General features: G+C 41.8%; 1 protein-coding gene across 1 annotated transcript in view; it reads left to right on the top strand.

Moving 5' to 3' along the window:
• SCIN (scinderin) overlaps positions 1–22,332 on the top strand; it is a 308,708-nt gene that overhangs the window by 272,132 nt on the left and 14,244 nt on the right. Inside the window, exons 12-14 of the mRNA XM_078663781.1 lie at positions 1,053–1,230; positions 3,230–3,351; positions 9,394–9,471. Coding sequence (XP_078519907.1) covers positions 1,053–1,230; positions 3,230–3,351; positions 9,394–9,471 — 378 coding nt within the window. The remainder of the gene's footprint in view (positions 1–1,052; positions 1,231–3,229; positions 3,352–9,393; positions 9,472–22,332) is intronic.

The following is a 22,332-nucleotide window of genomic DNA, read 5'->3' as shown; positions in this document are numbered from 1 at the left end:
AGTTGTAGCTATATCTCATGTGGATTCTTTCCTATAATTCACTAACTAGTTTGTCTTTTTTCCAAGATAAACAAAACCTAATTTGGGTGATTGGATATGCACGTTTTGAGACACATTTTAAATGTCTTTTTTCATTGTCCCTCTTTTTAAAAATTGCTTTTTTCAGCACGTTCTGCTGGCAAGGGATACCAACCCATTCCGAATATCAGCTCTCTTACCAGAATGATTAAAATAGACTATTAGAGTTTTGATTTCTCTGGACACCATATAAATTGGCAAAATTTGTAACAGATGTTGCACCAAGATGTCACAGATGTGGTATGTTGAGACCGGACAATTGACATATGTTTTTTTAATGCCCCCTACTACAGGACTACTGGTCTTCAGTGGAGAAGGCAATAAATTAAATTCTCTGCATTAATATAAAAATCAGTTTAACGTTGATTATGTTAGGGCTAGAGGATCAGCCGATCTTGCCCTTATCAAAGAATAGGCGGGCCCTACGTTTTTACCTGATTCTTCTGCTAGGAGAGAAATTTGTAAAATATGGACAGATGCTGTACCACCTCAAGGGTTGGACTGGTTCCAGGCGGTCAAAACTATTTGTAAAATGGACATAGGACTCAAGACCAATATACACGCTAAGATTTAGGAGGATTTTTTTAGTTGGAATGGCACAATAAGAACTTAACTCTATGAGTCCTATGAATACACCTGCATGGAACTAGCAACCTGGTCACTGGACGGGCTGGTACGCAGGACAATTGGGATACTGCAAATAGCCTGGGGCAGTATAGGTCAGTTGTCAGGCTGAAATTTGCAAACAATGGTGTTATGAGGTAAAAAAAACTTTTGATTTTTAGTTTAGAAAATGGTCTCTAGATTCAAAATGTTTGTACAGTTTGTTTGATATAATTGCCACAATGGGTTACATTTTATAAATTGTAAACACCCTACATCACAAGAAAGAACCATAACGTCGACATATACTCTGTCTTTTTACATTTGAACCTTTATTTTTCTATTGACATATTTTATTTGTTTTATCCTAGGTTGATGCAAAGGCAATGTCACTGAATTCAAATGATGTATTTGTTCTAAAACTTAAAAATAACTCTGGATACACCTGGATAGGGAAAGGAGCTAGCAGTGATGAAGAAAATGGAGCTCAATATGTAGCCAATATATTAAAATGCAAACCCACTAGAATCACAGAAGGACAAGAACCAGGTAGGCATTGAATTTCTTATCTATTGCATGTAGACAAAGCTTAAATAATCATTGGAAGTAATCATGTTCAAAGGAAATAGTTGTTCTCTACTATATTACCTGTACATCACAAACCAAAGAACTTTGGTGCTATGGCACTATTCTCCATGTAGGTACCTTTACTCCCATACACCCTTTCTTCCTGTCCATAGTACAGGTCAAGGTATTTGATGAAATTTCTACTTCTGTTAAAAATGTGCATGGTCTGTTCTTCACACTGCCCTCCTCACACTGTGAAATACATTGCATATAGCATTTCCAGAACTGCCACCCACCCTTAATGACTTATGTGCTTTGTCCTTCTTAATGACATATGTGCTTTGACCCTTCCTACTTTACTCATGTACTGGGTCTCCCTGCTGCTTCTTCCCATACCGATTTACCTGATCTACCTTACACTCACAACACATTATAACTAAGAAGGGCCTAGTCTGTCAAACACTCTGCCCCCCTACTTCTCAATGGGTCACAGATGTTCTATCCTGGCTGCTTCTAAACCTCCCACATTGACCACTCCTACATCCACAGTGATGATGTACTTGCTTTCTTCTGCCAACCCCTGGCCTTACTTTCCATTTTGGTATGCCTGGCCTGCCTTCCAAGGCCCCATACTCTCATAGTGAAGTAGATTATTTCTTTCAAATGTCATGTCCCTTGAAACTATAATGTTATACCTTTTCTGTCCTGATGGCTCATCGCACTCCATAGTGAGGAGCATGAGGTTTTTCACACCCTGAACCCACCCACAGTGAAATACTTGGTCTCCCCCACAAAGCCTTCTCTTTATTCTAATATAGATATAGCTGGTATCTTTTACACACTCCTCAATCTCTCATTTGGTGTCTCAATGCACTTACTTTCACTTCACCCCACTTCACTAGCACAGATGTTATGCTGGTCCTCCATAAGAACATAATCTGTATTTTTCACACATTATATTCTACACTTTATCAGACTACCTGAATTCTCTTATCACAATGTCACTGGTTTGACTGTAAACAAATGAATAATTTGATTTGTAATACATGCACTGCAAACAGATTTGCATTGTTGCTATTCAATAAACAACTTTGAGAGAGCAACACTCGTTTGAATCCTCTGAAAGGAAAATATTTTAACATATTCCCAAAGGCAAACAGATAACGCAAGGAAACTAGTTGTTAGAGTGTCTGCTACTTAATTTGATATCATAAAAATGCAGTTTGTGATTCAAACTGATGTTTTTATGAACCAAGTCAGTGTAGGAAATATGGACTAATCTTACGAACAAGATTCGCAAGGAATTTAATAATTTTAAATATGATGTAATTTGAGATATTATCAATGATGTCATCAGTAATGTTATTTAAAGTGCTATGAGTGATGTAATATATTGGGTCATAAGCAGTGCATGGCAGGGGTGTAAGTTATAGTTAGCTCAGTAAATTATAACTAGTGAACTTCAGTGTTTTGGAGAATTTATACATTACTTTTACCTTGTTTCAAAGCCTAACTATAACATCCCTAACCTTAGTTTTGTGCATGTCAGCATTTTTTTTTACTTTAAGGGAAGACCTTATTAACATTCCTTACTATAACATCACTTTAACCCCTCTGCTGCGCCGAACGTTCCGGGCTGGTGCGGAACGTTCTATTGCGCGGGCGGGGTCGGAACGTTCAGCGGACGTGCGCAGCACTACCGAGGTAGTGCACGCGATGTCCGCTGAACGTGCCCCGCATGCAAGGGGTTAAACAGCGGATTCTTTTCAGCGAATTTCAGTTTTTTAAAATAATTTTCAGCAAACTCCTTCAGCTGTGCATACCGAGGCATTGCCCTTAGTAGCATCTCAAGATAAGCTCTCTTCGGACCACAATTAAATTATTTTCTTCACTTGTTGTACCCCTTAGTCTTTATAAACATTTGAGTCTTTTTGTATGATACCCAATGCCAATAAAGACCTTACTCTTTTGATGTTCACAGAGGATTTTTGGAAAGCATTAGGAGGTAAAACCGAGTACCAGACTTCACCTCTACTCCAGTCTAACCTGGCTGACCACCCACCCCGACTCTACGGATGCTCTAACAAAACAGGAAGATTTATTGTGAGTATACTCTAATGTTTCATCATAGCTTTTTGTGATGTTCTCTGCTTGCTCTATTCAATCTAACAAACAGTAAGTGGCACTGTGCCATGATTTTTATATTGAAAGATAACTGAATAACAAAAACATGATGCCATCTTCTTCAGGAGACCACTAAAGAATGCTAGTTATAGGATGTATTAATATTCATTTATTTACAGAGCTTGTTAGGCATTTTGCAGAGCTACTGGTATCCATACATGGGGATGCATTGTGAACCAAGGCAGGCTCAAACACAGAGGGAAGATCCAGGCTACAACTGTGTTAGTAGAGGAAGGTATTGAGAGTGGGAGTAGATCTTCCATACGAGGTATGAAATGATTTGTAATTGCCAGCCCTGCAATTGTCAGAATAATAAGGTTTGCAATCACAGAATCACATTTCTTAATGTACCAAACCGTTTTAAAATTCGGAATAACTTACAAAAACACAAAAAGAGTTTTAAGACTCATTCTGAATTGCAATTATGACGGGGGTGTAAAAGTGGAGTTCCGTCTTAATTACAAATCACAATGAAGAATCATTGGTTTGAAACACAAATCGTTGTGGCAAAGCCCTGAGCATTACCTACACCTCAAAGGATGTGGCAATCTATTTACAGAGGGAACACTGGCCACGTTGGACAGCTTCCCATTTAGGAATTGTTTTGTGTGGCGTCCGGGGAAGTAGACTGCCTACTTCCCAATGTCTTCCCAAATTGGAAACTTTTTTTCCTTCTGTTCTTTTAAGGAACAAGGGCCACGTTTTTTTAAAATGTGGAGATGGTGGCCTATTTTTTTTTTTTAAATAGTACTAAATCTATTCTTTCTTGCAGGGCACAATCCCTTTGTACGCAATAACAAAGTGCTGCAAATGATCTACCTGCGTAAATAATACTTGTTAGGCAGGTCATTCTGTCACACTCTGCAACTGGTCATTTTGTGTTGTGACCTATTTTGCATATATTGTGCTACAAAATGAAATCCAGGTAAAAAAAAAAAACTGGTGCACTATTTGTACAAATATACTATTTGTGACCTGCGTTTTAGGACATCAGCTCCCATGTGTCCATTACTGTATATTTAGCAAACCGAGTTTTTGCAAAAAACATTATAGGAAACATAATAGGAGTACTTTTGTGGCAAAAAGTTGTTATCGCTACAATACTGCACCTATATCATAACACACATGCTCAGTGTTTTAGAGTGGTGCCTCAGTAGCGACCATTACATCAAGTTGTAGCACACCTGAATCGCAAAGGTAATTCCTGAGATAGCAGTATTACTACTGAATTGACTTACTTATTTTATCAACGTGGTCAGCCAGCCCCAACACTGCCACTTTTGAAGGTGCTTTTAAGATCAGTTTGAGCATGTCCCCTTTCTCATCATTGCTCATTATGGTTCAAGCATTTTCCCGTCTGGCCATGAGGTAAAGGTGGAAGTGTAGATGTCGGATTTACCTTCTTCTGCTAATGGTAGGTCACCAAGGGAGATACTGTAATTCAATAATCAGCCCCACCAATGCCTCAGTGGCCCCATTGTAATGCAGGTAGTCATACGACGTAGGTTTACATTACATACATGAACAATAGATGTCCGGCCAGTTTTTAAATATATGCATGCCTGATCTTACCAACAAGGAAGTAATACCTTTTGTGGTATCTGCTATAAATCAGTCCTATGATGATGTCATTATTATTATTATTATTATTATTATTATTAGGGTTTTGTAGAGCGCGTAGTAACCCGTGAGCATCCCAGCGCTGGAACCTAGACAGTCGAGAGGCTGGGTTGCTGGGGAAGTCAGAAAGATCAGGGAAAGAGGAGCGTTTTCAGTGATTTTCTGAAAAGGAGGTGATTAGATTCCATCCTCAATTTACGGGGGAGGGTATTCCAAAGGTTCGCCCTGTTCACAGAAAATCCCCGTCCCCCCGTGCGGGCCTTTTTCACTCTGTGAACTGTAATGAGGTGCTCGTGGTCCGACCGGAGTTAACTGGTGGCTTTGTAAGGGGTGATAAAGTTTTTGAGGATGGGGGGGCCTTTGTTATGAAGGAGTTTATGGGCCAGGCAGAGAGCCTTGAACATCACTCTTTCTCTAACTGGCAGCCAGTGAAGTTGCTTTAAGGCTGGCTTAGCCGATGATCTGGGTGGGGTATTAGTGAGAAGCCGGGCAGCGGCATTCTGAATTCTCTGTAAAATATTAAAGGTGGCTTCGGGGGCTCCCAGATAGATGGCATTGCTGTAGTCCAGCCTAGATAGAATAAGGCCTTGGATCAGCAGTTTCCGGGAGATGGGAGGGAGCAGGGGGAGGTCATCCAGATACAAAGATATTACTAGTTGCCATAATATATTAATCACTGCATGACTTTTAAACAAGCACTTGGTCAAACAATGGCTTTTCGTACATTGCCTTATCAACAATAGTGCTGATGAATAAATGGTGTGCCGTTTTTTCTCACTAAGTGATTTTTTTTAAGTCTGACAATAGACAGCTTCTGTTTTGGAGGCTAGCCATCATGTTGCCTCAACAAACAATATGCAACAATGTGGACGTTCCAGTGCGTGGATCCAAAAGTGAAAATGACAGATTGTAATACACAGGAATGATAAATAAAAATTATTAGGTTTTAAAAATAAACCTCACCACCAGCCTAGTTGGTGCAATGCTTCATCATTGGGTTCCCAGCTGGGCTGCCGAGTGCAACCCAGCTGTGCTGTGACGCCTGAATTACAGCAGAGCGTTTTTTTTGTGTGTAAGGAGAAAGTGCTGGACAACTCAAATGATAACACATAGCTAGAGCGGTACACTATGATGCTGGAGAACCAGGTTCGAGTGTGGCTGGAGACTCAAACATCCTGTGATTCTAGGCAAATCACAATCTCCCTGTACCTCAAAATGAATGTGTCCATCTGTAATACTACTGGTGCTGTTGAAAAGCTATCTTATACCTTTGTGTTGAGTTTGCGCTGTATAAAAATCATTTAATGTAGAGAAAGGTGTTTTGGTCAGCCCTCTTCAGCTTTTGGCTTGTTTGTGTTAGCCCACTTCAGGCTTTGGCATGCTGAGACGTTAGTCATGTATGGGATGAGTCCACCACATTTTGCATATGTACACTTTTTGGCTTTCGAACGTGGTGATGGGACCAGAAAGCAATCCCACTTTGTTCATAAAAATTGGGAACAAATACAAACAACTGAAGTAGCCGCCTGTAAGTGCCCACTGCTCTGGCTTTGTTAAAATTGGAATATGTAACACTCACAGCAGTAGCACACAACCCTGCTGTGAATAGCATGCATCAGCCAAAGTGCCAAAAAGGCCAGATGTCAGTTTTTGGTTGGCAAGATACACATCTTACCACACACATATTGGTGACTCTCAAGAAACCATCCTTCTGCCCCAGAATGAATATATAGTCCTGCTTCCCCAGAAGTCAACATGAAACCAGTGCACATGCTTTTTGTACACTTTTGTAGTGTCTTGTGTATAATTGTGTGTAGGACCCTTATAGTCCCTAATGGACTCCTTAGTGTAGTGTGTTACGTGATTGGGTGTGGTAAATAAAATTCATGACACTATACCTTTCAGTTACCGGCTACACTCTGAGAAGTAAAGACGTGTAATCAAGAGCTTCGTGAGTGGCGTAATTCATTTGCATGAAACCGGGCTGGGGAGGATGCTACAACTTTAGTGTGTTGTCCTAAATGGGACACGTATGACCAGACATGGGTCCTATGAACAGCAGGGAATTACAACGCGGTTGTTACAACGACCGCGTTGTAATTCTGCATACCCTTACTCCGCAAGTCGGAACAACGGCTTGCGGAGGGGGGCTGCTAGATGTTGGAATAGTCTAATTTACTATTCCAACTCCAGTCTTTGCGGACACTAGGAAAGGTGTTGGATTTTAAATCCAACACCTTCTCCCCCGTCCGCAAGTCATTGTTCCGACTTGCGGAGTAATGGTATGCCGAATTATAACGCGGTCGTTGTAACAACCGCATTATAATTCCCTGCGGGGAAAAAGTTTTGTGGTAAACGTTGTTTAGCCTCCCTGGCTGATGAGCCCTAGCTAGATGAACTAGATGAAACCAGTCCTGAGTTGCTTGTGTACAGGCCAGGAAGGACTTGGCTTGGCAGTTCGAGCTGGACTGCTCCCATTGGAACAGTGTCAAGACTGATTTGCATATAGCTGGGTCCAAACTGAGGTGGCATGTTATGCAACATAACGATGGATATGGATGCTGCCTGAGTAATTACCAGTGGCTGAGATTAATTCAAGCATTCCAATCATCACCTTTGTGTATACTTTGGTGGTACTCTGTAGCTGACAGTACATGCCCATCTGAAGCACTGGTCAGGAGACTACACAATGCATCCCGGAGATTATGTCTCAGTATCTAGAACATCCCCAGCTCGTGGCTCCTCTGCTGGTAGAACATTCTTATGTTGGGAATCCATGTCATCACCGTGTTTTCACTTACTAAACTTCCTTCATTTAGCACAAGAAAGACCTATAAAGAAATGTGTTATTTTTTTATTTAATTTTTCACTTATATAAAAATACAGGATTCTGCATGTTGTGCATGTTGTGGTATTCATTTGTATTATTTATAGTATTTGTAGAGGGTCATTAATTGCCAGTGCACCTTGCATAATGCACAGTTTCGTTCTGTATTTACAGCTCTTCCGAAATTCACTACTAATGTAACGTTTTTTCCTGTTTGGAAGCCAGTCCTGGTGGATTAATGGACTAATGTGTCCACTGTAGGGACCTGTGTTTAACCTCATGGTCACAGGCTCGAAGCCCAGTGAGTCTACAAAGTCTTTCATTTTTCTGAGGTCGATAAAATGGGCACTATTGACCTGAGTAACTGTTATTCAGCGCCAAGATGCCCTTGAGTGAACGTGTGTGCTTAACAGATACATAAGCTATGTTTAAGTCTCCAAATGCCTGGTATTTACTATATTAAGTCATGTTCAATCTACTTGGGGAGTGGTGAGGTGGGATCAGGTTCTCAGAGTCTTGCTGCCATGATTTCTGCTTCATGTTCCTGAGTGTGTTGAAGTGCATGACTGTCACACTAGAGTTAGTGTTATTGTGTGCCACATGAAACAATGACAAATACATGCAAAAGTACCCTGGTGTCAATGATTGCATCAATAGGTGTCAAAGGTGGGGTAGTACCAGTGAGTGCTTGGTGAAACAGTGAATGCATGAGAGCTTTTCTGAGAGTGAGACTCTTCGATGAACTGGTGTTGTAGAATACATGGTGAGACAATAAATGACTGCATGAGTGAGGGGCATGCTAGAGTTATTGTTACTGTGTGCCTTTTTAGATAGTGAGTGAAGGCAAAACTACATTGATGTCAGTGGGAGTTTGAGTGAATGTCAAAAGTCAGTTGGTGTGAGTAAGTGCTTGGTGAGACAGTGAATGCATGAGAGCATTGCTGTGAGAGTATTTGATGACCTGGTGTGGTAGAATACATGGTGAGGCAGTAAGTGAGTGAAGGAGTGAGGGCCCTGGATGAGTTAGTATGAGTGAGGGTCTCTGTCAGCTGGCATGAGTGTTTAATTGAAGAAAAATTAAGTTGGTATAAGGATATGCTGCTATGAATGAATGCATGTGGCCTGCAGTTCAGGGCCTGCAAAAATATTATATCCTTGCACATGCTAGGGTAATCTGAGTGCTTATTGTACTTGTTATTTGGCAATTTGAGTGCAATAAGTCTGGCTTAAAACTGAAAATGCAAACTAGGTCATTGACTTTGAAAGTATGTTTTTTGATTTCAAGTGAGTAGTGCTTTAAAATATGTTGGCTTAACTCTCTATTTAGTATTTGATAAAAGTGTTCAAAATGAATGCACTCCTGTTTGTTGCCATCCAAAACTGTACAGCAAACCTTTGTCAAACAGACATATTATTTTATAGTAAGCTACATTTATGGCGCAGGCAGCAGCAGTAGAGTTCATTTAGGTGCACACTACATGAGGAAATATTTATACATGTTTTTATTTCTAAAGGTTGAAGAAGTTCCAGGAGAGTTCACACAGGATGACCTTGCAGAAGATGACGTCATGTTGCTCGATACATGGGAACAGGTGGGAAATATATTTCTTGTGTCTTGTCAATCCAATAACAACAGTGCGAGGATTTTCAGGACCTGCACATCACTTTAATATCATTCTTTACTCCCAATTTTCTTTGCTGGTCTTGAAGATTAAAGACTTCGGTGCGAAACACTGTTCTAAGGGGCCGATTACGATTGCGGATTTCCCGCATCCATGGGCCGGCGGAAGCCACCGCCGGCCCGGAGGATGCGGGAAATCAGCCGGGGAGCCTTGCAAGACCCACCGCCATATTAGGATGGCTGGTGGGTCTTACTATCTGTCCGCCGCTTTTCCGCAGCGGGCGGATTCCGCCCGCGGCGGAAAAGCATTAACTTGGCTGGCGGTGTCTATCAGACACCGCCAGCCATATTAGGATGACTGCGGAAAGATGCCTTTACACGGCGGCATTTCCGCCGTGTAAAGGCATACGGATTTGTGTTTGGGGGCCCGTTGCGGGCCCCCAGGGGTGAAGGGGGGGTGGGGGGTGCACATGGGGGATACTTATGGCCCCCCCCTGCATTTGCCTGCACAAAGCGGCAGGCACCGCGAGGTGCCTGCCGCTTTGTGCATGCAAATGCACAACTTACTTTTTTATCATTGCGGCGGGTGCTGCTTCAAGCAGCACCCGCCGCAATGATAAAAATACAGGATGTGACCGCCAGGGTGGCGGTCACATCCTAATTTGCACGGAGGGACCGTCGCTGCCCCTGCGGACGGTCCCTCCTTCTCTATGGTGGCGGACGGACTCAGGTCCGTCCGCCATCATAATCGGCCCCTAAATATGGATGTTTAGGGCAACTGACTATCCACAATTATACTGTGCACCAGTCTGATGGGATTTGTTGAAGTAGTAACTATGCCCAGGACAAATTTGCATTATGACTGCATAATCGTAAATAATGTAGGTAATATTCCATTACTCTTGTTATGCCAAATTCCTTAAATTGTGCTGTTTTATGCCACATTGCATAATTAGGCTATGTTATTGACAAACATTTGGCGTGAGTACAAGGAAAAAGTGACTATTGTTTGTGTTTTTTCAGCATAAAATGCATCCTTGTTTTATGCATTTAATGCTAATATAAAGCATCAAGTGGTGGTTTTGAAGTATGCATAGTTTTGCATAACTGTAAAAAAATTATTTAGCAAAGAGAAGCAGGGTCGGACTGGGAACTGAAAGCAGCCCTGGCAAATTTTGCCAGACCAGCCCCCTTCCGGCACGTAGCGAGCGAGTCCGACCGTTACTAAGGGGGTTCGGGGGATTTGTCCTCTCAAGAAAATTTTGGAAAAAGACAGACCAAAATGGTGAATTTTACAGCACATTTTTCCTTACATATTCAATTGTATCAACTTTCAAAGCACAGTAAATAGTAGATGATGATCTTAAAGAACATCAGGTTACCCACCCAGCCATATGTACCCATAGACATTCTTTCAGAGAGCACCTAAAATAGACAAGTAGTGAATCAGAGAGAACAAAGTAAAAGTGAGACCAGCCCCCACATGGTGTGTAGGTAGCAAGCGCAGTGAGCAACCACTACTAGGGGGAGTTTGGCGGGTGTTGTCCCCACAAGAAAGTTTGGATACAGAAAGGCCAAAACAAAGCATTTTTCAACACATTTTCTCTCCTAAACCTTAGAATAAGAAGGGTGCTCCAGGAACGAAGTCAACAAGAGCTTCAAGTATATCCAAATTGTCCTTTATTCCATAAGTTAAGTTTTCTCAAATTGAACCACAGCCAACGCGTTTCGTTCTTTCAAACTTCGTCAGGGCTCTAAATTAGCCCTTGAAAATCTGGAAATGCGTCAGGTTCCATGGATGTACAGTAGGAACACCCACAGCAACACCCATGGAATGCCCCTTTCACGCACAATAATGCATGAAATGGGGCCATATTTATTACATCATGAAAAGCCACGCAGGGTGGCTTTACGTTGCCTTGTAAATAAGGACAGGCACACTGCGCCCCCAGTACATCAATAAAGTGATGCAATGGCGACCCAAGGGGCTTGTAGTTGGCTAAACATTGGTATCTCTCCTGAATTGATTATTTCTTCAATCCCATTACTGACTTGGATTGGGTAATGGTATTGCACATCCTTCCTTGAGGTATCTTTAGCCATTGCCCTGTTGAGATATTGGTCAGCATTGCCCATGCAGTGCATGGTATTTTGCAACTAAATGCACGGTAGTTGATGGATGATGAATTAACCACCTCTCTTCAGAAAGAAACAGATGGATGCTTTAAGATAAACAACAACAGCTTGGAAGGTCATGGCTTTCTTAGAAGGTGGGAATGAGATAGGAACTATACTATTATTGAACACACCACAACTGCATGGTAAATAGAGACGGCTAGACTAGAGCTTAAGCACTTAGCACTCAACAGAGCATGGATGGCACAAATAGTGTTCCAGAGAGGTATTCCTGCAGCAGGTGATAAATCATGTAAGCTTCAATGGTGGATTGCTAAGTGAGTGCTGGCTTCTAGGATGCTTTGCGTAGCTTAATAAATCTGATTCGGAGCCCTGCGTCATGCATGTACCACTTTATATGGTGCAAAATTAACACAGGCCTCTCATAAATAAGCCACTCAGTGAATAGGTAGATTGTGCAAGAGTGAACAATTAGCAAAGCAGGTCCCTTGCTAGCGGAATGATGCTGTGCGTTAGCAAGGACTCTATTGCACTAATAAGATTTTCAAAATGTTCAGTGCAAAGCTATTTAAAAGTAGGGCACCCCTTCTGAGCCATGTTAGCACTTTCCTATTATAAGCTTAGCAGACATGCACCGAAATACTGATTCTGACCTGCAAAATCCCACTGATATATTGACTTTGGACCGCTTACTGGTGAAGTCTCACTCACTGTGAGTGAGACTAAGTGACTGCATGTACATGATTATCTGTAGCTGAAATTGTGATGCCCAGGCATTCGTCCACACATAGTAAAATTCTAACACTGGCTGTAAGTTTGTATTCTTTTGACTGATATCATCCTACCCATGACAGTGGCAGACTGCCCAAAAATTCCATGCTTCTTTGACAAAGTTCAATGCCATTTTCCTCATGTCATTGCACAAAATGTGTGATAATGGGAAGGAGATTGCTACAGTACTATCATTTGCTGACAAACAAAGGAGTGATGGTCCACATCCTGTCTGTGGAAAGTGTTCCATTGAACCATATATATTCTATAGCCTTAAGAGACCCCTTTTACCTTACAATTAGGGGTAGTCATAACTTTTGTAATTCAGTGTAGTGTAATCACATGGAATTACCTGAGAATGACACAAGATTATGCTAAATAATGCGAAAAGAGAAACTCTGTAATAATGCATTTGCCCCAAGAAATAGTACTAAATGCAACAGAACACTAAATAGTAGTGTGAGGAACTGTTTGTGCTCGTTAAAAGAGCTTCTGGGGTAGGATTCCCCCCAAATTACTCCTGTCATTTAGCACTGTGTTCTTAGAGCAAAGTGTCGCTGGTGTGCAAAATAGGCACAAGAATTTATTTTGCACCATGAAGTAACGCTAAATGTGCACTTGGGGTAGGATTTTCCCCCAACTTGTTCTCAGTATTTAGCGCTTAGCAAAAAATTTACCCTTATACCGAAAAAAGATGTAGTGATGCATTTTGCACTAATAAATGGCCCTAGACGTAGTCGAATATAAATGGTGGGTGTGAGCGACTGCTTGCGCTCATTAAATGTTCTCTCACAGTAGGATTATTCCCTACCATATCACTTAGAGTTACATAAGCTGGAGATATTGGTTAATTATCAGTAATTCTGTGTCAAAGAGTAGTGCTGAATTACTAAAATTACTCTGATTACTCCATCGTAATTTAAATTATGCCTGGGTGTACATAGAATTACTCATTGGTAAACTTGTCATGTAGTAACACTCTCAGCCTATTGCAATCATGTAGTTTGTTTAATTTAATATATCATACACTAAGCTTACGTTTTGGAGTCTTATCACCAATCGTCCTTAGTTCCAGAATCTGAATACTGACCACCCTTTTAAACAAGTACACCAACATAGCAAAGGCTGCAGTGAAGTGATTATGGAAATTGGATACCTTTATTGTGCCCATGAATTGGGTAAATCATTTGGGAATTGCAGGTGACTTCATCTGCACTTCTGAGCCCCACGGCCATGAAGATTGCAGTCTTAGCAGTGATGAGGATTCTAATTGAGGGATTCCGCTTTTAACTCTGCCCCCAATTAATGAATGGACTGAGGCAGCTTTCCAGCTAAAAAGCTTATGCTTTGAGAGGGGTCTAAGGGCTGTTAATGGGAGGTCGATATCAGACAGCGAAGGCACCCATACCTTTCATAATGGGATAAGAAGTAGCAGAATTGACTACTTTCTTATTAATTTAGAATGATGGCCAAGACTTCTGGATATGAAGATCCTACGTAGAATGGAGAGTGACCACGATCCGTTATTGCTAACTCTAGAGTTAAAGGGTTAGGATCCGCCAAGGGCAAGTACCGAAATAGTGACAGCAGATGTAATTATGTTCCAAGATTGTTGTCGGCTAAAATGGGCAGTGGTATCAGAAGATGAGAGCACTTTAGATCTGATAAAGCTATCTCTTTAAAGTACATTAACAACTCTCTCCACTCTAGACACTCATGATGACTCTCTCTCTGGCATTATGAAGGTACATGAGGACCTCTTTGATGAGCTGAAAGTTTTTTTTACTGAAAACAAAAGTTCTACCGGGCATGTAATTCAAAAATCAGCAAAATGGTATGACGGGGCATGCAGGATTGCTTTTAGGCACCTCTCTCAAGCAATCAGGTTGAGAGTACCACAGGAGGTCAAAAATGCAAGGTTAGAATACAAAAAATGTACAACACAGGGCAAAGAAGAATTTTGATGAAAATAGATGGAAGGATTTGCTACATGGAAGTAATGGTAAAAACTGGCCGCAATTTTGGCAAACAGTTAAATGGGGTAGCGGAGACATAGGGCCTGTACCAGTCAATAATGTGTCACCAGAACAATGGGTTTTGCACTATTAGGCCCAATTTGCTTCCACAATAGGCATCCCCATACACTACCCTGAAATAACCTCTAATATTGTTTTACCTTTCGTATAGGGGAGATTGAAAGAGTTTTGGACGGTGTCCCTGCAGGCAGGGCCCCTGGCCCGGATTGTATTCCGGCCGACATATTTAAACACAACAGGAAGAATTGGCTTAAATACATCCATATCATATCCAATGACCTGGCTAGAGGTGCCCCATACCAGAATCCTGGCATGGGGCAGAAATAATCCCAATATACAAAAAAAAAAGGGGATCGCGCCAGTCCAAGTAATTACAGGCCAATAGGCCTAATCGGCACATTACAAAAGATTGTGGCCAGACTCATGTTGAGTAGAGTAAACAGATGGATAGATGATCAGGAAATTTTATCCACCTATCAAGTGGGTTTTTGCCCCAATGTCAGTACTATCGACCAAGTCTTTAGATTCATGATGATTTATTGGAGCACTGTGATTTTAGCCGGTGGGACTCTATATGCTGCATTTATAGACCTAAAATCAGCATTTGACCTGGTGCTCCGACAGAAGCTATGGGACACATTAAAGGCAGCAGGGATGCCCCCTGAGCTCCTACTTTTTATCATTAAACTGCATGAGTCTAATTATGCCCAGGTACGGTGGGGTCAACAGGGCGAAACAACAGATCACTTCCCAGTAAATAAGAGGGTACGGCAAAGGTGCGTTTTGGCCCCGACACTTTTCTCCCTGTTTCTAAACAAGGTTCTCTCATATTATACTGCCTACCCAACTGATGCCCCTACTCTTGCCGGCTCGAAGGTTCCATTATTAATGTTGGCAGACGATATTTTAATTCTGTTTAAAACTCAATCTGGTCTGCAACGTGCCCTCGACAGATTTACTGTTTTTTGCAATGACCATGAGTTAGTAGTTAACGTTGATAAGACCAAGGTCATGGTGTTGCATAAACATAAAATAGTAAAAGGCAGAGTAATGATGAACAATGCGTCCTAGAGCAAACTGACACCTTCACACACCTGGGTGTAACAATGGGTAAGAGGATGAACTGGAAACCCCAGATAGATTTGTTAGTCCTCAGACATAACCAGCTAGCAGGTGCCCTACTAAAAGAATACAGACTCTCCTATACTAAACCCGTAGGCCCAGCTCAAACAATCTATAAAGGGAAAATTAGGGCATCGATAATTTATGGTGCAGAGCACTGAGGTTTTGAAAATCTAGCTCCCCTAGTCCTTGCTCAAAATAAGTTCCTGATATCACTAACTGATCTCCCTCAATCAACTCCTCTTAAACCCTTACTATTAGATTTGGGATGTACTTCATTTGAGGAGGCAGCGGGTTTTAGACCTCTGGATTACTGGAGACGATTATGGACAACACCAGAGTTAGCACCATATGCTAATGCAGTAAAGCATATTAGAGAAGCAGACACGTCTTCAAAAATTAATTGGCTACAAAAGATCAAGGGCACATTATTTGATATGGGGCTCAGCCATCTGTGGGAGGACCCAGTAGGGAATCTGTTTCCAACTAAAAAGGATTACAAAGCACTGTATAGGGACATGGTCAGTTACAAGTCCATGTCATTGGTGAGTAGCACCTCCTTGACAGGTATCTTTTCAGAAGATAAGTATGAATTCAGGCCTGAAGCATACTGGGATTTCATGGCAAGACCTTGCGATAGGAAATTATATCCCCAATTTAGAGTGGGTACCCTCCCCATAACATCTTTTATGTCACAGTGGCAAAATGTTTTAGACACTAAATGCCCTATGTGCTTAACTATGGAAGAGTCTATAGCGTGTATTGTTTGTGTGCCCAGCATATAAGGGTCCTCGACACAAATGGCTCAAGACAATCTGTTTAAACCTTGGCACAAGATCTTGCCAAACAGCATTGCGTATCTTGAAAACAGATACACGCGAAGACGTAGCTATAGCTCTGGCGAAGTTTCTGAGCTGGACATGGGCCCTTAGAAGAACCAGTTTGGAGGCTACCGCAGTTACTACTCTGCATTAATTAACTTGCATATATATCTAGTGAGGTGTATCCTCTGTGTATTGTATTCCCATGAATAATCTGTTTTTTTATATGGTGTTTTAAATTTTTCTTTTAATCCTGGATATCAATCCTAGCCACTATTTTTACCACCATCAAATGACATTAAATCCTTTTATATAGAACCATACAATTTTAACGACAAATTCCTTTTCTAATGATATTTTTAAGGAATTCTAAATCGCAATGACTATTTCTTAAGGTATTTTATGATATTGCATGTATTGTATTTGTGTCTTTTATGATTGAAAATATCGAATAAAGACTAATTTGCTTTGCTTTGCATTGATTATGGAAATACGCTATCCTTTAGATATCTCAGGAACACGACACTTTGATGGATGCTTAGGGAAACCACTGCCTACATCAGAACAGATAAAAAGTTTATTCTTGCCTTGCAGGCTTTTATAAAAAGGTATTATTCGATTGTTTGCCCTTAAAAGCATTACTTTTCTCCTCCTTCTACCATCTGGTGAATATTGTAAATTGCATTTCAAATTGTGTTGACTGCATTGGCTGAAATTGCATTTACTTGACTGAAGACTATGTATGTTTTCCTTACTTACTTTTAATGCTGGGCCTTAGTTCTTCACATAATCTACTGGATGTAGACATTCAATGGCTATTTTAATCCCGTCCCCAGTTGGACACACCGAACAAATAGCTCCCAATGTGTATTCTGGTACGACATTCCTGCCAGGACCTTATCCACAAAATTAAAGGAAGCTTCACCATCTTTTCATTTACTTTTTGCAATAGTTGAAAAATGTCCTTGTCATGCATTGAGAAAACTTTCTATATGCCATTGACAGTGTTCTTTTTCTTCTTCAGAAAAAAACCTTCATTTTGGAGGTTTATTTGGAAGAAAGAATAGCCACAAATTGGGTCTCAAGATCTCCATCATTCTTTGTCGGATGATGAATGTCGATTCTTTTATGGTGCATCATTTCTATTGTCCATGTCCATCTAGAAATATTTAGGTAACCAGCCACCAAGGGAGCAGTTCTGGGTGGCTGACTCACATGCTTATTCTACTCTCACTAGATTGCAAAGAGCGTAGATTTCAAATAAGGATCATGCTAGGACATACATGCAGAACTTTTGGGGACAATAAAATGTTAATGTTTTTTATGGACCCTCAATGCAAAACACCTCTCTTCTGCTCGTCGTCTTGGGAGCACGCAAGACGACGAGCAGAAGAGAGGTGTTTTCTCTACCAGATAGCGAGAAAGCGGACAAGGTTTACACTGTATTACACGAGAGGATACGAATCGATACAGGATCTTTTTGAGAGGACAAGTCGATCAGTGCGCAGATTCAGTATTCCCCTGATGAAGGTATAATCATACCGAAATGCATTGGGATTAACTGAAAAAGAGGATGGGATGTACATGAAGCAATGTATCATCTGACAGAAGAACAAAGCAAAAGAAAAAAGAAAAATTTCGATTAAATACACAATGTTCTTCATTTGATTTGTCTGTACCTTTTTGTTGCACAGAAATATACATATTATTTGGGTTGAATGAACTTAAACAATGGTTTTTTGAGAAATGTTTTCAAACCTTTGTGAAACTATGTATTACTATGGTATATAGAGCACCCCGAGGGGGCATGTGAATAGTGCGTCGCTTCCAAACAGTATCTGTTTGTGTTTACATTTTGTTACTGACGTGAGCCAGTCAGGTCAGGCGACAGCACCTATACAGAACCAACAATTGATGGTTAAGTAAAATAGATTCCCACAGGAGTGCAGAGTGTCAATCTTATACACATAATGTTTTTTATGGAGCCAGAGAAATACCAAACAAGTTGGCATCTTCGTGCTAGTGTCTATATCACGTCCTAAAAGATGGTCAAGCTCAGGATCTAGTTAATTACTTGAGGAAAAAAACAGGTTTTTAACCGATTTCTGAAAATTGGCCGGCTAGGCTGGCCCCTAAGATAATCAGGCTATGTGTTCCACCATTTACAGGTACTGTGGGAAAAAACTCTTCCTCCCCACTGGGCCTTTTTTATTCTAGGGACTGCTTCCCTATTTGCAGTGGTGGGTTGAAGATTGCTGGAAGGCTCATACCACCAAGGAAGCAGTTCTGGGTGGCTGACTCACATGCATATTCTACTCTCTCTAGATTGCAAAGAGCGCACATTTCAAATAAGGATCATGCTAGGGCATACACGCGGAACTTTTGGGGACAATAAAATATTAATGTTTTTTATGGAGCCCGAGAAATACCAAACAAGTTGGCATCTTCATGCTAGTGTCTATATCACGTCCTAAAAGATGGTCAAGCTCAGGATCTAGTTAATTACTTGAGGAAAAAGCCAGGTTTTTAACCGATTTCTGAAAATTGGCCGGCTAGGCTGGACCCTAAGATAATCAGGCTATGTGTTCCACCATTTACAGGTACTGTGGGAAAAAACTCTTCCTCCCCACTGGGCCTTTTTTCTTCTAGGGACTGCTCATACCACTTAAAGATATTTTAGAAGGAAAAAGGGCCGACCTTGTTATGGGCCTCATGGGCCCAGTACAGGGCCTTAAACTGGAACAGTTCCTAGATTGGCAACCAGTGTAGGTTTGAGATGATCCATAAGATAGAGCTAAACTTGGGAAGTTTCTGCAACACTCGAGCCGCAGCATTTTGCAGGATTTGTAGTTTGTTCAGCAGACACTGCTTGGTGCCAGCATATAGTGTCACAGAAAACTAACCTTGAGATTACCAAAGGCCAATATTACTGTTTTCCATAGCTCTACAGGAAGAAAGGGAAGGATTTCTTTGAACGTTTTTAGAATAAAGAAACAGGATGATGTTACCTGATATGATCAGCAAACGCCAGCTTGGCATTGAAGATGATCCTTAGATTCCTTGCTTTTTGGAATGGCAGAGGAAGTGAGCCTAGATGGCAGTGACACCATAAGGTGTACCAGAAGGCGGTGTTGCTGCCAAAAAGCAGCACCTCAGTTTTTCAGAGTTGAGATTCAAGCAATTTTTCAGCATCCATGCAACAATATTTTTCCTGAAAGCATTACATTGCTTGGTTACTGCTTCAGTGTTTGAAGAGACAAACACCACAATCTGGTTGTCATGAGCATAGGAAAATACTGAGAAGCCAAATGATCTAATGAGTTCAATGACAGGGGTATACACGTTAAAAGAGTAGGGCTATTTGTTAAAAAAAGAAGCCTGGTAGTTTTAATGCTCCGCCCCTAATGCCTATGTGTCCCAGCTGGTCGAACAAAAGAAAACGGTCCACTGTATCAAAAGCAGCAAGAGATCCAGTAAAATCAAGAATGCTTTCCCACCCTTGTTGACAATAGATCTGATGTCTTCCGTCCCATCTGTAAGAGCTGACTCCCTGTAATGACTAGGTCTGAAATCATGTTGTGACAGATCAAGAATGTCAGATGGTTCCAAGAAAGCCATGATTTTCTTCCAAGAATGTTTGCTGGAAGTGGGAGTCAAGAAATCAGCCTGTAGTTTTTTTCTTCCTGGGGATCTAGCCAGGGTTTTTTTAAGACTGGCAGAATGGAAGCTTTCTTCCAGGGTAACAACAAGCATTTGCAATGCAATATGTCTCGTATTTACGTGAGTTTAAGCTATTGGCATTGTAAATGACAATGCCTTTTATTTAAGTTTTAAAAACGAAAACAAAAATAAAATGCATTGTTATTTGCAATGTTCATAGCTCAGATTCGCGAAAATGTGAGACCTACATCATTGCAAACGCGTTTGCTTCATGTGACCACCAGATGGCAGTCACAGCAAACACACAAACGACCATTCTGTTTCTAGGTTAAAACGAAACACAAGTGGAATCGTCGGTGCCGACATGATTGATGTTCTTGAAAACGGGCCCCTTCCTCCCTCTAAAAATCGGTAGCGAAATGCCATCTTTTGCGCTCATGAGCCGTTGTCCTTTTTATGGAAAATGTGTGGTGCCTGAACCTTAACACGGCGAAAGTGTTAACCAGGCATTTCACGAGCCTTACTGCAGGCTCGGCAGATGGACGTGCTTTGCCGATATTTGAATTTCACATGGAAGCCAGCATACAAATACTGTTCTACAAACGACCTGCCATGCTGCCAGCACTGACGGCATGTTTATTAACTGAAACTGAGAGATTGTCACGCAGAGAAGGCATGCAAGACCACCACAGGGGCGCTCCATCCCTCCCAGAAGTCCGGGGTTCAAACATTCTTTAAAGTTTGTTAAAGATTAGCTAGGAGCGTTTCCTGAAGTTTTGTATTGCTACTTTAGAGGAATAACAAAACCATTGTCTGATAATAACAAGTTGTCGTCATTGCCAAAGCAGAATGAAAAAAAAATAGTGCTTACAGACTAATGAAGGAGACAGTGTAACACGGTAGTGAGACAAAATATCGAAATTAAAATATCAATATACAATAATATCGATGTTTTAATTTCGAGGGTATAGAACATGGGTACTCACAAACTTTCTCTCAGGGGCCAAATTTACAGTGTGGTTTGTGGCCGAGGGCCGCACTGTTAGGGGCGGGGTCAGTGAAAGAGGGGGGGCGGGGCTAGAGCCAAAAAAAAACTGTGACCATGAGGTTGAACACAGGCCCCTGCAGCGGACGTCTTCGTCCACTGAGCCAACAGACCCAGCATACACACATCTTTCTCTCTCTCTCTCTCTCTCTCTCTCTCTCTCTCTCTCTCTCTCTCTCTCTCTCTCACTCTCTCTCTCACTCACTCACTCACTCACTCTCTCTCGCTCTCTCCCTTCCTCCCTCTCTTTCTCTACCACCCTCCCTCTCTCTCTCCCTTCCTCTCTCCCTTTCTCCCTCCCTCTCTCCATCCCTCCCTCTCTCTCCCTCGCTTTCTCTCTCTCCCTCGCTCTCTCTTCCTGTCTCTCTCCCTACCTCTCTCTCCCTGTCTCTCTCTCTCCCTGTCTCCCTCACTCTCTCTGTCTCCCTCCCTCACTCTCTCTGTCTCCCTCCCTCCCTCTCTCTGTCTCCCTCCCTCTCTGTCTCCCTCACTCTCTCTGTCTCCCTCACTCTCTCTGTCTCACTCACTCCCTCCCCCTCCCCTGAATCTCCCTCTCTCTCCCTTCCCTGACTCTCCTTCTCTGTCCCTCCCCTGACTCTCCCTCTCTCTCCCTCCCTCGCCCTCCCCTGACTCTCTCTCTCTCTCCCTCCCCTCACTCTCTCCCTCCCCTCACTCTCTCCCTCCCCTGACTCTCCCTCTCTCTCCCTCCCCTGACTCTCTCCCTTCCCTGACTCTCCCTCCCTCGCCCTCCCCTGACTCTCCCTCTCTCTCCCTCCCCTGACTCTCTCCCTCCCCTGACTCTCCCTCCCCTGACTCTCTCCCTCCCCTGACTCTCCCTCTCTCCCCTGACTCTCCCTCTCTCTTTAATGTCTTGTGAGTGAGCATAGTAGCATAGAAGACAAGTCTGTTAAGGCAGATTCATGTGCATAGCATTCTTCATATAGCACCCCGTGATTATCACACACCTAAACATACTATATAACTCGATTCTCTGCTTTATCTTTCTAATCCCTGACTACCTCACTTGATGCAATTTTGGGCGAATCCTTAGTAGCACCTTATGTGGAGACATTTTCTCATCTCTTCGCCCTGTTCGTTTAGCTTTAAATGCTATTCAGCCCTTTCCTATTCCCGAGAAAGGTGACGATTCTTGAGTTTGCCTGTCTTTGGAGTTCTCCCAGGGACATAATCAATTCAATTACGTGGCCTGCCACAGGCAGACATTTCATTATCACATTTGA

Source organism: Lissotriton helveticus, chromosome 10 (assembly GCF_964261635.1).
Source record: "Lissotriton helveticus chromosome 10, aLisHel1.1, whole genome shotgun sequence".
In the NCBI taxonomy this organism is placed as follows: domain Eukaryota; kingdom Metazoa; phylum Chordata; class Amphibia; order Caudata; family Salamandridae; genus Lissotriton; species Lissotriton helveticus.
The sequence above is the reverse complement of the archived record's forward strand: the minus strand, read 5'-3'. Positions and strand labels throughout refer to the sequence as shown.